Source organism: Oncorhynchus mykiss, chromosome 12, assembly GCF_013265735.2.
Source record: "Oncorhynchus mykiss isolate Arlee chromosome 12, USDA_OmykA_1.1, whole genome shotgun sequence".
NCBI lineage: Eukaryota > Metazoa > Chordata > Actinopteri > Salmoniformes > Salmonidae > Oncorhynchus > Oncorhynchus mykiss.
Genome location: NC_048576.1, coordinates 46,385,524 through 46,400,039, shown reverse-complemented (window position 1 = coordinate 46,400,039; position 14,516 = coordinate 46,385,524). Strand labels below are relative to the sequence as shown.

General features: G+C 46.9%; 1 protein-coding gene across 3 annotated transcripts in view; it reads left to right on the top strand.

Moving 5' to 3' along the window:
• The window catches only part of LOC110537698 (double C2-like domain-containing protein beta), a 307,080-nt gene that overhangs the window by 289,542 nt on the left and 3,022 nt on the right, over positions 1-14,516 (top strand). For all 3 annotated transcript variants that reach the window (XM_021623935.2, XM_036937658.1, XM_021623936.2), the window contains 2 exons: positions 10,922-11,003; positions 12,718-12,814. In XM_021623935.2, coding sequence (XP_021479610.2) covers positions 10,922-11,003; positions 12,718-12,814 — 179 coding nt within the window. The remainder of the gene's footprint in view (positions 1-10,921; positions 11,004-12,717; positions 12,815-14,516) is intronic.

Below are 14,516 nucleotides of genomic sequence, written 5' to 3'. Positions count from 1 at the left end.
GCCCCTTTGTACACACACACACACCAGTTGTTAGGGCAGTGGTCCCACCAAGTGTTACATGTGGTTGAGGGCTAACATTTGATTGACAGGCTGGGTGAATGTATGACAAGCATTACATGTTGGTGAGAATAGAGATTCTAATACTTTATACCACAGCGTTGTTGTATACTCGTTTCTGATTGGCTACAAGGGCATTCTGGAATGGACATTAAAACCAGACAATGGGACAGTTGGAAAAGATATTGGTGCACCTTGCAATCATGACACAATATTGCATCATAATTGCAAGGTGTCCCGATATCTTTTCCAACTGTCCCGTTGTCTGGATTTAAAGTCCATTGTGTGCTTACACATGCAGAACGTACTTGCTACAAAGTTACAGAAAGCTAAACCAACAACTACACAAACTGAAATTGGATACATTGTAAACGGAAGTCCAGCGAGGAAAAAAACTTAGCTAGCTTGCATTGATTTGTTTTTGCAGATAATTTTTTTGGAGCATCTGATGACTTAACATGTTGAATGATGAACATGAATTTATCCCCACCGCTGCCAAATCCTCCCATATATTCTAGTTTGACCAGCTGTTTTCAGCAACTGCTATTTTTGAATTTGGTTGTCATATTGGCAGGTTTGCTAGCCACAAACTATTTAGTTAACTTCTAGCCTTGTGTTTGATATGCAATGCGATCTCCTCGTAATTAACAGTCAGTGTTTGATGTGCATGTGACAAGTAAAGTTTGTTTTGATATGTTGACGGGTGTTCTGATGAGAAGGCAAACTTTCTAGCTATACCAGGCAAAATTGGGCATTATCATCTTATTGGGGGATAAACAGATTAAACTAATGCAACAGAATAACCTTTACTGTTATTCTGGCTGCAGAGATCGTGACTGTATAGCTAGTTGGCTAGCTAGCAGCAAGCAAGGATAAGAACGTTGTCACTGAGCATGGCATCGGAACATTAAAAAAACAAACGACTGGGTTGCATCCCTAAATAAGGGTGGGAGGGCCAAGAGACCCAAGGTGGCTGAATGGAGTGCTCGGGTTTGGATGTAGGGTTTGAGCATAGCCTGAAGGTAGGGAGGGGCAGTTCCTCAGGCTGGTCCATAGGTAAGCACCATGGTCTTGTAGAGGATGCAAGCTTCGAATGGAAGCCAGTGGAGTGTGCGGAGGAACGGAGTGACATGAGAGAACTTGGGAAGGTTGAAAATCAGGTAGGCTGCAGCATTCAGGATAAGTTGCAGGGGTTTGATGGCACAAACGGGGAGCCCAGCCAAGAGCGAGTTGCTGTTGTCCAGACGGGTTTTGGACCTGCGCCACTTCATGTATGAGGTAGCGTCGTACTCTACGGATGTTGTAGAGCATGAACCTGCATGAGCGAGTCACTGCTTTGATGTTTGCAGAGAATTACAGGATGTTGTCCAGGGTCATTGTAAGGTTCTTTGCACTCTGCGAGTGTGACACTATCAACCGTGATGGAGAGGTCTTTGAGCGGGAAGGCCTTCCCGGGAGGAAGAGCAGCTCCGTCTTGTCGAGGTTGAGCTTGAGGTGGTGGACCGACATCCAAGTTGAGATACCTGCCAAGCACGCAGAGATGCGTGTTGCCACCTGGGTGTCAGGAGGGAAGAAGAAAAGTAGTTGAGTATCATCCACATAGCAATGATAGGAGAGACCATGTGAGGATACGACGGAGCCGAGTGACTTGGTGTATAGAAAGGAGACGGCTTAGAACCCTGCCCAGGGGGACACCAGTAGTGAGTGTACGTGGTACAGACACATCCTCTCTACGTCACCTGGTAGGAGCGGCCTGCCAGGTAAGATCCAATCAAAGAATGAGCCTGGGATGCCCTGCCCTGAGAGGGTGGAAAGGAGGATCTGATGGTTCATGGTGTCAAAGGCAGCAGGTAGATCTAGGAGGATGAGAACAGAGAAGAGGGAGTCAGCTTTGGCAGTGCAGAGAGACTCCGTGACAGAGAAGAGAAGTCTAGGTTGAGTGACCCGTCTTGAAGCCTGACTGGTTAGGGTCAAGAAGATTGTTTGAATTATCCCAGATTATACACTGCTCAAAAAAATTAAGGGAACACTAAAATAACACATCCTAGATCTGAATGAATGAAATATTCTTATTAAATACTTTTTTCTTTACATAGTTGAATGTGCTGACAACAAAATCACACAAAAATTATCAATGGAAATCACATTTATCAACCCATGGAGGTCTGGATTTGGACTCACACACAAAATTAAAGGTGGAAAACCACACTACAGGCTGATCCAACTTTGATGTAATGTCCTTAAAACAAGTCCAAATGAGGCTCAGTAGTGTGTGCGGCCTCCACATGCCTGTATGACCTCCCTACAACGCCTGGGCATGTTCCTGATGAGGTGGTGGATGGTCTCCTGAGGGATCTCCTCCCAGACCTGGACTAAAGCATCCGCCAACTCCTGGACAGTCTGTGGTGGATGGAGCGAGACATGATGTCCCAGATGTGCTCAATTGGATTCAGGTCTGGGAAACGGGCGGGCCAGTCCATAGCATCAATGCCTTCCTCTTGCAGGAACTGCTGACACACTCCAGCCACATGAGGTCTAGCATTGTCTTGCATTAGGAGGAACCCAGGGCCAACCGCACCAGCATATGGTCTCACAAGGGGTCTGAGGATCTCATCTCGGTACCTAATGGCAGTCAGGCTACCTCTGGCGAGCACATGGAGGGCTTTGCGGCCCCCCCAAAGAAATGCCACCCCACACCATGACTGACCCACCGCCAAACCGGTCACGCTGGAGGACGTTGCAGGCAGCAGAACATTCTCCACGGCATCTCCAGACTCTGTCACGTGCTCAGTGTAAACCTGCTTTCATCTGTGAAGAGCACAGGGCGCCAGTGGCGAATTTGCAAATCTTGGTGTTCTCTGGCAAATGTGAAACGTCCTGCACGGTGTTGGGCTGTAAGCACAACCCCCACCTGTGGACGTCGGGCCCTCATACCACCCTCATGGAGTCTGTTTCTGACCGTTTGAGCAGACACATGCACATTTATGGCCTGCTGGAGGTCATTTTGCAGGGCTCTGGCAGTGCTCCTACTGCTCCTCCTTGCACGAAGGCAGAGGTAGCGGTCCTGCTGCTGGGTTGTTGCCCTCCTACGGCCTCCTTCACGTCTCCTGATGTACTGGCCTGTCTCCTGGTAGCGCCTCCATGCTCTGGACACTACGCTGACAGACACAGCAAACCTTCTTGCCACAGCTCGCATTGATGTGCCATCCTGGATGAGCTGCACTACCTGAGCCACTTGTGTGGGTTGTAGACTCCGTCTCATGCTACCACTAGAGTGAAAGCACCGCCAGCATTCAAAGTGATCAAAACATCAGCCAGGAAGCATAGCAACTGAGAAGTGGTCTGTGGTCACGACCTGCAGAACCACTCCTTTATTGGGGGTGTCTTGCTAATTGCCTATAATTTCCACTTGTTGTCTATTCCATTTGCACAACAGCATGTGAAATGTATTGTCAATCAGTGTTCCTTCCTAAGTGGACAGTTTGATTTCAGTTACATTGTGTTACATTGTGTTGTTTAAGTGTTCCCTTTATTTTTTTTGAGCAGTGTACTTTATGTTCATGCTCCAGAAGTATATAGTTTTTCTCTAGAAATCATACATCGTGTGGCCAGGCTGGTCTAGCAGTAATACTGCAGGTTCTGGCACAGGGTTGGTTTGAATCTGCTTACTGCCCTATGGCTCAACCGCTAGCTTTCCCCATTGTCAGCCTCTCTCATTATCTATATATTTATAAAATCATACATTATCATTTTCAGTAATGTACGGCAGTAATCATTTATTTTCAATACTATTGCCATGTAACAAGATTCTTCAAATACAATAACTACACAGCCTCCATGTTGTTGTGTTCATTCATCTGTCATAACACCTCAACATGAGCACGGCGACATACAGCACTTGAGGGAATTGAACATCGGCTAATTCATTGACTGGATTTGGAGACCTGACATGATGGGGTGGTGAGTTGGAAGCAGGTGCAACGTTTTAATAAAAATCTAAACCAAGAACACGACACTAACATAAGGCAGTACGCAAGAACAATACCATACACAAGAACAATCGTATTGGTTCACAGGTGTGCACAGTGATGAATCACAGGACCGGTGGTTAGTACTCTGGCGACGTCATATACTGGAGGGGTGGAGCAGACATGACAGTAACCCACTCTGACGTGCGGCTCCAGGATGATGTTGGGGTCCAGAATGTCATCCACCGGAATCCAATGCCACTCCTCTGGGCCATAGCCCTCCCAGTCCACCAGATACTGGAGCCAACCCCCACGACGTCGGGAGTCCAGTAGGGATCTGACAGCGTACGACGGGCTCCCCTCGATGTCCAAGGGGGTGGAGGTGTGTCGTTGGGGACAGCATCAGCTAGGAGACCAGGAACCACCTCGCCTGAGAAGGGAGACATGAAGAGGGTGAGATACTGTAGTGACTGGGTAATTGTAACCTGTATGTCACCTCATTGACCCTCCAGAGAACCTTGAACGGTCCCAGATCCAGGTGCTCAGTATCTTGCAGGACAGGCAGAGTGGGAGGTCCCTGGATGGAACACAGGGGTCTCACTGCGGTGACGGTCTACTTGCTTCTTCTGGTGATAGACGGCACGCTGGAGTCTCACGTTGTTCCACATGCCGGAACCACTCATCCATAATGCCATAATGCTGGAAGAGTGCCTCAGCAACCTGGAGAGCAGTGGGAAGACCAGGAAGAAGGATTTATCGACATGACTTGGAGAATCTACCCACTACCACCAGAATGGTGGTGAAACCACCAGAAGGGTGAAGGTCAGTAACAAAGTCAATGGATGGATGGGACCAAGGTAGCTGAGGCACGGGAAGCGGCAGGAGCCTCCCTGCTGGAGCATTCCAGGGGGGACTTGGTTTGAGCACACACGGAACAGGAGTTGACATACCACGTAACATCCTGCACCAAGATGGGCCACCAGTATTTCTCAGTGATGGAATGGATGGTGCGAGAAATACCTGGATGTCCAGTGACGACAGCTGTGTGTGCCCAGGCCAGCGGCTGATCCCTTATCCCTGTGGGAATGTAGATGCGCACGGGAGGACAATTCAGGGGTGCGGGCTCCCTCTCTAGAGCCTGGCGGATGTCCACATATACGTCTCAAACCACCGGACCCACGACTCAGGAGGTTGGGATTATGGGTGCCCTCTGGACAGGAGCCTCACCTGAATCGTAGATACGGGACAGGGCATCGACCTTGATGTTCTTAGAACCTGGGAGAGCGTGAAGCCAAACCTGGTGAAGAAGATGGCCTGGCGCGGATTCAGTCTCCTCGCTATCCGTATGTACTCAAGGTTCCAATGTTCGGTGAGGATGATGAATGGTTCCTTGGAACCCGCCAGGCAGTGTCTCCAGTCCTCTAATGCCAACTTCACCGCCAAGAGCTCCCAATCGCCGACGTCATAATTCCTCCCTGCAGGGGACAGTTACTTGGAGAAGAAAGCACAAGGATACCATTTTCGTGGGTCCCCTTGTCTTTGTGACAAACTGCCCCCACTCCCACCTCCAATGAATCTCTCTCAACCACAAAAGGTAGCGTGGGATCTGGGTGTTTTAGCAAGGGGGCGGAGGTGAAACGCCTGAGGAGACAAAAGACCCTGTCGACTGCTGGAGACCAAACCAACCTACAAGGCCCACCCTTGGGGAGGGAGGTGAGAGGGGTGGCGACGACGCTGAAGTTCCTGATGAAGCGCCGGTAAAATTTGGCAAACCCTAAAAAATGTTGTAACACCTTGATGGTGGTTGGGACTGGCCATAACCTTATCGCATCTACCTTCTTGTCCTCCACCCTCACTCCCCGAGGGCTGATTTGGTAGCCTCTGGTGGAATTGGTACTTCTTCGCCTTGACGAATAGGTGGTTTGCTAAGAGGAGTTCCGAGACTGCTCGAACGCGAGTGATGTGATCTTCCAGGTTGGTCGAGAAGATCAGAATATCATCGATGTACACAATCACTTGACGTCCAAGCATGTCCCTGAACACTTCATTGACGAATGCCTGGAACACTGACTGAGCATTGGCTTAGCCAAAGGGCATAACCAAGTACTCGTAGTGACCAGACATCGTGTTGAACGCCGTCTTCCACTCCTCCCGGATGTGACTGAGATTGTAGGCACTCTGCAGGTCCAGTTTGGTGGAGAACCGGGCCCCGCGGAGCTACTCGATGGCTGACGGCACCAGCGGGAGAGGGTACCGATACTTCGTGGTGATGTCATTGAGTCCACGGTAATTGATACAAAGGCGTAATCCTCCCTCCTTGGCCACGAAGAAGAAACCAGCCGACACAGGGGACTTGGACCTGCGGATGAAACCCTTTTGGAGCGCCTCTTGAATGTAGTCCTCCATGGCCTGGGTCTCAGGCACCGACAGAGGGTAGATGCATCTGCGCGGAGCTGTAGCACCGTAAAACGGGTCAATTGCACAGTCCCAGGGGCGATGAGGAGGGAGACAGGTAGCGTGGTTCTTGGAGAATACCTTCCTTAGATCCTGATTTTCCTCTGGGATGTTGGGCTGGAGAGCAACCACAGGACTCTCAACCGACGTGGAACCACAAGGGACAGGAAAGCAGGTCCAGCATTCAGGTGACCAGTCGGTGATTCTCATCCACGACCATGGGATTGTAGGGTTATGGCACTGAAGCCAAGGTAGGGCGAGAATAATCTTGTTGACTGGTGCACTGGTAATGAAAGTGATTTTTTCCTGGTGATTGGGCTCCAGGGTGAGTGGTTAGTGATGTGTATGGTGGTTCCGGATCCTAGAGGCCAACAGTCGAGACCTTGAACCGGAAAGGAGAGGAGAGCGGGTAGGTAGTATTATTGAGAGAGGAGGCAAGGGTCTGATCCATAAAGTTCCCCGCGGTGCCCGGAATCCATTAAAGCTGTAGACACAGGGCATGAGGGACAGTCGGCCAGAGTGATGGGTACTAAAAAAAATTGTCTAACAGGAAGAGCAGTAGATGGAATACTCACTCCTGGTCTGGGGGATGTACCACCATGTGACCGTCCCTCTGCTCTAGTAACTGACACCGCTTGTGCCCTCCCTGGCCACAGTACAGATAGAGCCCCAGCTGTATCCGTCTGCGTCGTTCTGCCGCGGAAAGTTGTGTGACCCCTACCTCCATGGGTTCAGGCTCTGATCTGAACACTTGCTGAAGAAGGGAGAGAAGCGAGGGAGATGCCGACGCTCCCGGAGGTGGTTATCCATACGGATGGACATCGCAATGAGTGTGTCCAGGGTGAGGTTGTTATCTCGGGAAGGCCAGTTCCATATGGACCTACTCGCACAGACCTCTTCCAAATAACAGCTGCTACTGTCCGGAAGGTAAGCTCATACTCAGCAGCCGTCTGACTCCCCTGCTGGAGCTGAAGTAGACGCTCACCTCTAGAGGTCGACCGATTATAATTTTTCAATGCCAATACCGATTATTGGAGGACCAAAAAAAGCCGATACGATTAATCGGACGATTTTTATTTATCTGTAATAATGATAATTACAACAATACTGAATGATTACTTATTTTAACTTAATATAATAGATCAATAAAAATCAATTTAGCCTCAAGTAAATAATGAAACATGTTCAATTTGGTTTAAATAATGCTAAAACAAAGTGTTGGAGATGAAAGTAAAAGTGCAATATGTGCTATCTAAGAAAGCTAACGTTTCAGTTCCTTGCTCAGAACATATGAAAGCTGGTGGTTCCTTTTAACATGAGTCTTCAATATTCCCAGGTACAAAGTTTTAGGTTGTAGTTCTTATAGGAATTATAGGACTATTTCCCTCTCTACCATTTGTATTTCATTAACCTTTGACTATTGGATGTTCTTATAGGCACTTTAGTATTGCCAGTGTAACAGTATAGCTTCCGTCCCTCTCCTCGCTCCTCCCTGGGTTCGAACCAGAAACACAACGACAACAGCCACCCTCGAAGCAGTGTTACCCATGCAGAGCAAGGGAAACAACCACTGCAAGGCTCAGAGCGAGTGACGTTTGAAACGCTATTAGCGCGCACTAACTAGCTAGCCATTTCACTTCGGTTACACCAGCCTCATCTCGGGAGTTGATAGGCTTTAAGTGATAAACAGCGCAATGCTTGACGCACAACGAAGAGCTGCTGGCAAAACGTACGAAAGTGCTGTTTGAATGAATGTCTACTCGCCTGCTTCTGCCTACCACCGCTCAGTCAGATACTTTGATACTTGTATGCTCAGTCAGATTATATGCAACGCAGGACACGCTAGATAATAGCTAGTAATATCATCAACCATGTGTAGTTAACTAGTGATTATGATTGATTGATTGTTTTTTATAAGATAAGTTTAATGCTAGGTAGCAACTTACCTTGGCTTACTGCATTTGCGTAACAGGCCGTCTCCTTGTGGAGAGCAACGAGAGAGAGGCAGGTCGTTATTGCATTGGACTAGTTAACTGTAAGGTTGCAAGATTGTATCCCCGAGCTGACAAGGTGAAAATCTGTCGTAACCCACCGTTCCTAGGCCGTCATTGAAAATAAGAATGTGTTCTTAACGGACTTACCTAGTTAAGTAAAGGTATAAAAAAATAAAAGAAAATGGGCAAATCGGCGAACAAAAAATACCTTGAAATCGGCCATTCCGATTAATCGGTCGACCTCTACTCACCTTCCCCTTTGCCCTCCACGGGATGATCAAAAATACATTTAAAACAGAGCCATGAACCCCTCATAAGACTCTAGTTCCTCTTCTCCTCCCTCCCCGCCCACTTTAGCCCATTCCAATGCCAGCCCAGAAATAACCGTGGCAACCTTAGGCCTCTTGGTGGTGGGAACTCCCATCTGATGTGCGAAATAGAAGAAGCACTGAAGGTGGAAGCCACGGCCTTTGGATGGTGTCCCGTCATATTTCTCCGGGAGGGATAGACGGGCATTGCTGATCTGAGCGGGTTGCTGAATGGGCTGGTGTGATGACTCGTTGGGTAGACTGGCTCCAGAATATCCTCCGCTGTTGAGACATTGTAGACTGCGGAGAATATCTTCCAGTTGAGTCAGCTGATCATGGTGTTTACGAAGAAAGTCACCTTGTTCATTGATCGTCTGGGAGATGTCTGGTAGTCCTGCTGCTTCCATTTTTTGAGTTGGTATTCTGTAATGATGGGGTGGTGAGTCGGAAGCAGGTGCAACGTTAAAATAAACAACCAGACCAAGAACACGACACTGACATAAGGCAGTACGCCGATCCACAAGAACAATACCAACTGGTGAGTGAACATGGGAGAGTGACATATAAAGTGGAGGAAATTATGAAGGTAATGGAGCCCAGGTGTGAATCATAATTCATAATAATGATTCACAGGTGCGTGTAATGAGTGCCAGTTGTGCGTAATGATGAATCCCAGGACCGGTGGTTAGTACTCTGGTGATATCGTGCGCCGTAGGGGAGGAGCAGGAGCAGAGGTGACAAGACCTGTGTTTTTTTCACATGGGGCCCTGTAAATGGGATTTCCTCTAAACTTAACTGGTTTCTAGCAGCTAATGGAATTCCTCAGCCTGAGGAGTCACAGGCAGCTATAGTCTCTAGTAAGGTTCAGAGAAAATCTCTATCTCTTCTGCCACGGGTGAGATCTGTGTATTACTTTTGAAAGGGAGTAGAGGCTTTCATTTAACCCCATGTTCTTCCTCAGGTACTGTTGAGACTAGTCCATTTTGACACTGGAGCCATTCTATAGGGCACAAGTGAAGTTTCTAGGCCAGAATGACTTGTGTATGCAACTTGAATTTTTTGGGGTATGAAACTTCTAGATGTCCTATGTTATTTCATTAAAGCGTGATATGTCGGTCAATATGGACTATGCAGACGAGTTGGTGTAAGAAGAGAGCAGTTGGCTCCATATCGATCACCTTACCTCTGACAGAGCCAAGTACTGCAGTTCTACTGGACTCAGTGGGGGGGTTCGATCAAACTTCCTCAAGATCCAACTCCAGTCCAGCCCTTGGGGATTCCCAACATCTATTTGGAGTTACTGAAATCGAAATCTTTGACCTTTTGGGCCTCATTGATACTTCAATTCCTATGGAGGGGTTGATTTTTATGGGGGTGTGCAGCCCTCCAGTAATTCAAACAATGGCTGTTACTCTCCAGACTCTATGATTGTGCGTCGTCAGCATGCACAGCAGAAAACAAACACCATTGCTGATGGAGGCCATTGTAATGACTTTTTGCCCAGATTTTTTTCCATTCATTCCCATCTTATTTTCAGGAGCATTTTAAACATATTAAAATACTTTTGGAGATCAGAGCTTTCAGTTGGACCTAGCTTTCATCCCAAATGTTATTTCCCTATATATTGCTTTTAGGATAGTGCACTATAGGGAATATAGTCCCATTTGGGGCGCAACCCTAGACTAGAGCCACGACTCCACGCTGTTGTATGTTAATACAATATGGTAATCAACCTTTCAACCCATGGACTGTCAGTCACTGTAGCAACAGCTTTCTTAATGCTGGTCTCCGTATGCTGCCCTAAGTCTTCTGCCCACTGTCAGATCAAATTTGATGCCACAGCACCCTCTGGTGAAATAATTGGTATAACATTCAATTTGATCAGGCTTAATTAATGACCCATATTTGCTGTCTCATTCCTTTTCATAAATGCCTTTTCATGTTGGGCCAGTCATTCCTGCTGGACTACTTAGAGCTCAAAGAAGCGAGGCGTTTCAAAGTTCTGTGTCCCTGGATTGAATCTCCTGACTGCATGTCTATTACAGTGTACATCACGCCCAATAATTCACATTAAACAACAGTAGACTGCAGAGAGACATTTTCTTTCAGTAATAGTTACTGCTTCATGCCTTTTCTGCAGGTACCTGAAGCCTGATGAGAACAAAAAGTCAAAACACAAGACTGCTGTCAAAAAGAAGACCCTTAACCCAGAGTTTAACGAGGTAAGGAAGGACATGCTCTCTTCCTCTCTTTCCTCTGTCTCTCTTTTTCCACTCAGAGAAATCTTGTCTCTCTCAGACATCACATATCCCTCTAATAATCAATCCCACTTTAGACTTGATACTTAGGAGGAACCAGATATTTTAAGATCAAGCTTATCAAATAAGTTATGAAACACATTTTTCAAACTTGGCTAATTATACTTGACTTTGTTCCAGTATGATGAAAATCATGACTTTAAAGGTCCAATGAAGCTGTTTTTATCGCAATATCAAATCATTTCTTGGTAACAATTAAGTACCTTAATGTGATTTTTTTATTTTTTATTAAAATGGTCAAAAAGAAGAACAAAATGTCTTCGAGTGCGGAGGGGAAAACTGAAAAATTAGCTGTTATTGGCTGAGAGGTTTGGAACTCTTTCATATTGATCAATTAAAGCATTTACCGCTTAATGTCACCATCGAAGGCCAAAACTTTTAATGCTGACTCATTGTACATTTACTCTTCTCACCGACAGCAGATATCACCTCTCCCCATATTTCTATTTTATCTGTCCCCCTGTATCTACCTGGGTGGCCTTTATTACACAATAGTGTACATTTTTTAACCAAATGCATTGATGATGAGGTGAGCAACCTTCAGATCCGCCCTCTGTTAACTCTCATTGAGAGGCCAACTTGACTGTAGTAAAAGTATATTTCCCCCCTCTCCTGAGCCTGCCTCTTTTTCTCTGAATGCCTCACAAACATTCTCCCATTCATCTGTTATTATGCTCCAGAGAGACCCCACATTCAGACCGCGTTCAGACCACAGACAAAGACCTAATTTAGCGTTAGACTGCGGCATTGAGTGGCGTCCTCCCGGAACACGCGAGGCCTGTGAATTAACATTTCCACTGACATTTCCTTTCGTACCCATTTCCATCCTGTTGCCTGTTGGCCTTTCGGCTCGAGATTAGGTGACCTGGGCTTCCACGGCATTCAGAATACATTTTGGTTCAATAAGTCGAACATATAACCTTGATTATTGATGTATTGATACCAAAATGTATTCTATTTGTGGCCTTCTGAGTGGTTCAGCAGTCTAAGGCACTGCAGTGCTTGAGGCGTCACTACAGATCCAAGTTCGATCCCGGGCTGTGTCGCAGCTGGCTCGCCCGGAAGACCCATGAGGCAACGCACAACCCAGCGTTGTCCAGGTTAGGGGAGGGTTTGGCCGTCCGGGATGTCCTTGTCCCATCGCGCTCTAGCGACTCCTTTGGCTGGCCGGGTGCATGCACGCTGACACGGTCGCCAGTTGTACGGTGTTTCCTCCGACACATTGATGAGGCTGGCTTCCGGGTTAAGCGAGCAGTGTGTCAAGAAGCAGTGCGGCATGGCAGCGTCGTGTTTCAGAGGACGCATGGCTCTCGACCTTCGCCTCTCCCGAGTCTGTACGGGAGTTGCAGCGAATGGGACTGTAAATACCAACTGGATATCATGAAATTGGGGATAAAAATGGGTAAAATTAAATAAAGAAATTATAATAATATTGATTCTCTTCTATCAGCAAGATTAATTGTAGGCCGTATCGGTAATTTATTGTCACTGATAACATTGATTAAAATATAATTCCTTTGATTATGTTTCATGTGGAATCTTACTGGCTTTTTGGGGATAACCTTGCTGCCTGTATGAAGCTGTATGGCCAGTCACATTTTTACATATTTTTTTGTAGGAGTTCTTCTACGAAATCAAATACGCCGACCTCAGCAAGAAAACCCTGGAGGTAACCGTGTGGGATTACGACATCGGCAAGTCCAACGATTTCATAGGTAAGCACTAAGCAGGTGACCACGTTACCAAGTGTAGTGACCTGAACAGTTCAAAAACGTGTAGGTGGCTGCAACAACACCGGTGACACTCCGACCCAGGCTCCCCTGGCATCTCTGTTTACAACACCTACTCACCCACCAGAGGCCTCCATTTGTCCTGATAGCTGCCCAGTGCCACAAACTTGGACCCAAATGACAACAACAAACAACTGAGGGGTGAGGAAGAAGCACGAGACACTGACCCTTTGCATGCCAGCCAGGCTATAAGCTTATCAAGTTGTCATGCCGACATGTGGTTCGTGGTCGAGGAGATGAACTTGAAGTGACAGGGATCCAACTTTTTCTGAATCCCTAACAAAAAACCCATTCCTCTCTTTTGATGATGCACTCCTCAAGAGCCCTCAGCACTCATCAGGAGTTTGAGCTGTTCACTCATCCACTTTAGCTATTGTGTAGGGGAGAGTGGGGTATGTTGAGCTATTTTTTACATTCAGCATCACTACGTCAAAGAATATATTTGTATTCTTTCAAACAAAGATATCGACATATATTTCAGGATGTTGTATATGCCTGGAAATAATCAGAATCCATGTAAACATAACAGTTTTGAAAACATAGCTTTTCCAACAAAAGTGGTCTCTTGGAACAACTTACCCCGTATGGGTAAGTTGAGCATAGGGACAGGGTAAGTGAATCCGCCTTGGGGTAAGTGGGTTATGGTGTCCTGTGACAGTGAATGTCCTATTAGGTCAAAGTTTAATTCATGGAATGAGGTGTGGTATATTGTAAACTCAGCAAAAAAAGAAACCTCCCTTTTTCCAGGACCCTGTCTTTCAAAGAGCATTCGTAAACATCCAAATAACTTCACAGATCTTCATTGTAAAATGTTTACACACTGTTTCCCATGCTTGTTCAATGAACCATAAACAATTAATGAACATGCACCTGTGGAACGGTCGTTAAGACACTAACATCTTACAGACGGTAGGCAATTAAGGTCACAGTTATGAAAACTTAGGATACTAAAGAGGCCTTTCTACTGACTCTGAAAAACACCAAAAGAAAGATGCCCAGGGTTCCTGTTCATCTGTGTGAACGTGCCTTAGGCATGCTGCAAGGAGGCATGAGGACTGCAGATGTGGGCCGGGCAATACATTGCAATGTCCGTACCTTGAGACGCCTAAGACAGCGCTACAGGGAGACAGGACACACAGCTGGTCGTCCTCGCAGTGGCAGACCACGTGTAACAACACCTGCACAGGATCGGTACATCCGAACATCACACCTGTGGGACAGGTACAGGATGGCAACATCAACTGTCCCAGTTACACCAAGGACCGCACAATCCCTCCATCATTGTTCAGACTGTGCGCAATAGTCAGAGAGGCTGGACTGAGGCTTGTAGGCCTGTTGTAAGACAGGTCCTCGACAGACATCACTGGCAACAACGTCGCCTATGGGCACAAACCCACCGTCACTGGACCAGACAGGACTGGCAAAAAGTGCTCTTCACTGATGAGTCGCAGTTTTGTCTCACCAGGGGTGATGGTCGAATTTGCGTTTATCGTCGAAGGAATTAGTGTTACACTGAGGCCTGTACTCTGGAGCGGGATCGATTTGGAGGTGGATGGTCCATCATGGCCTGGGGCAGTGTGTCACAGCATCATCGGACTGAGCTTGTTTTCACTGCAGGCAATCTCAA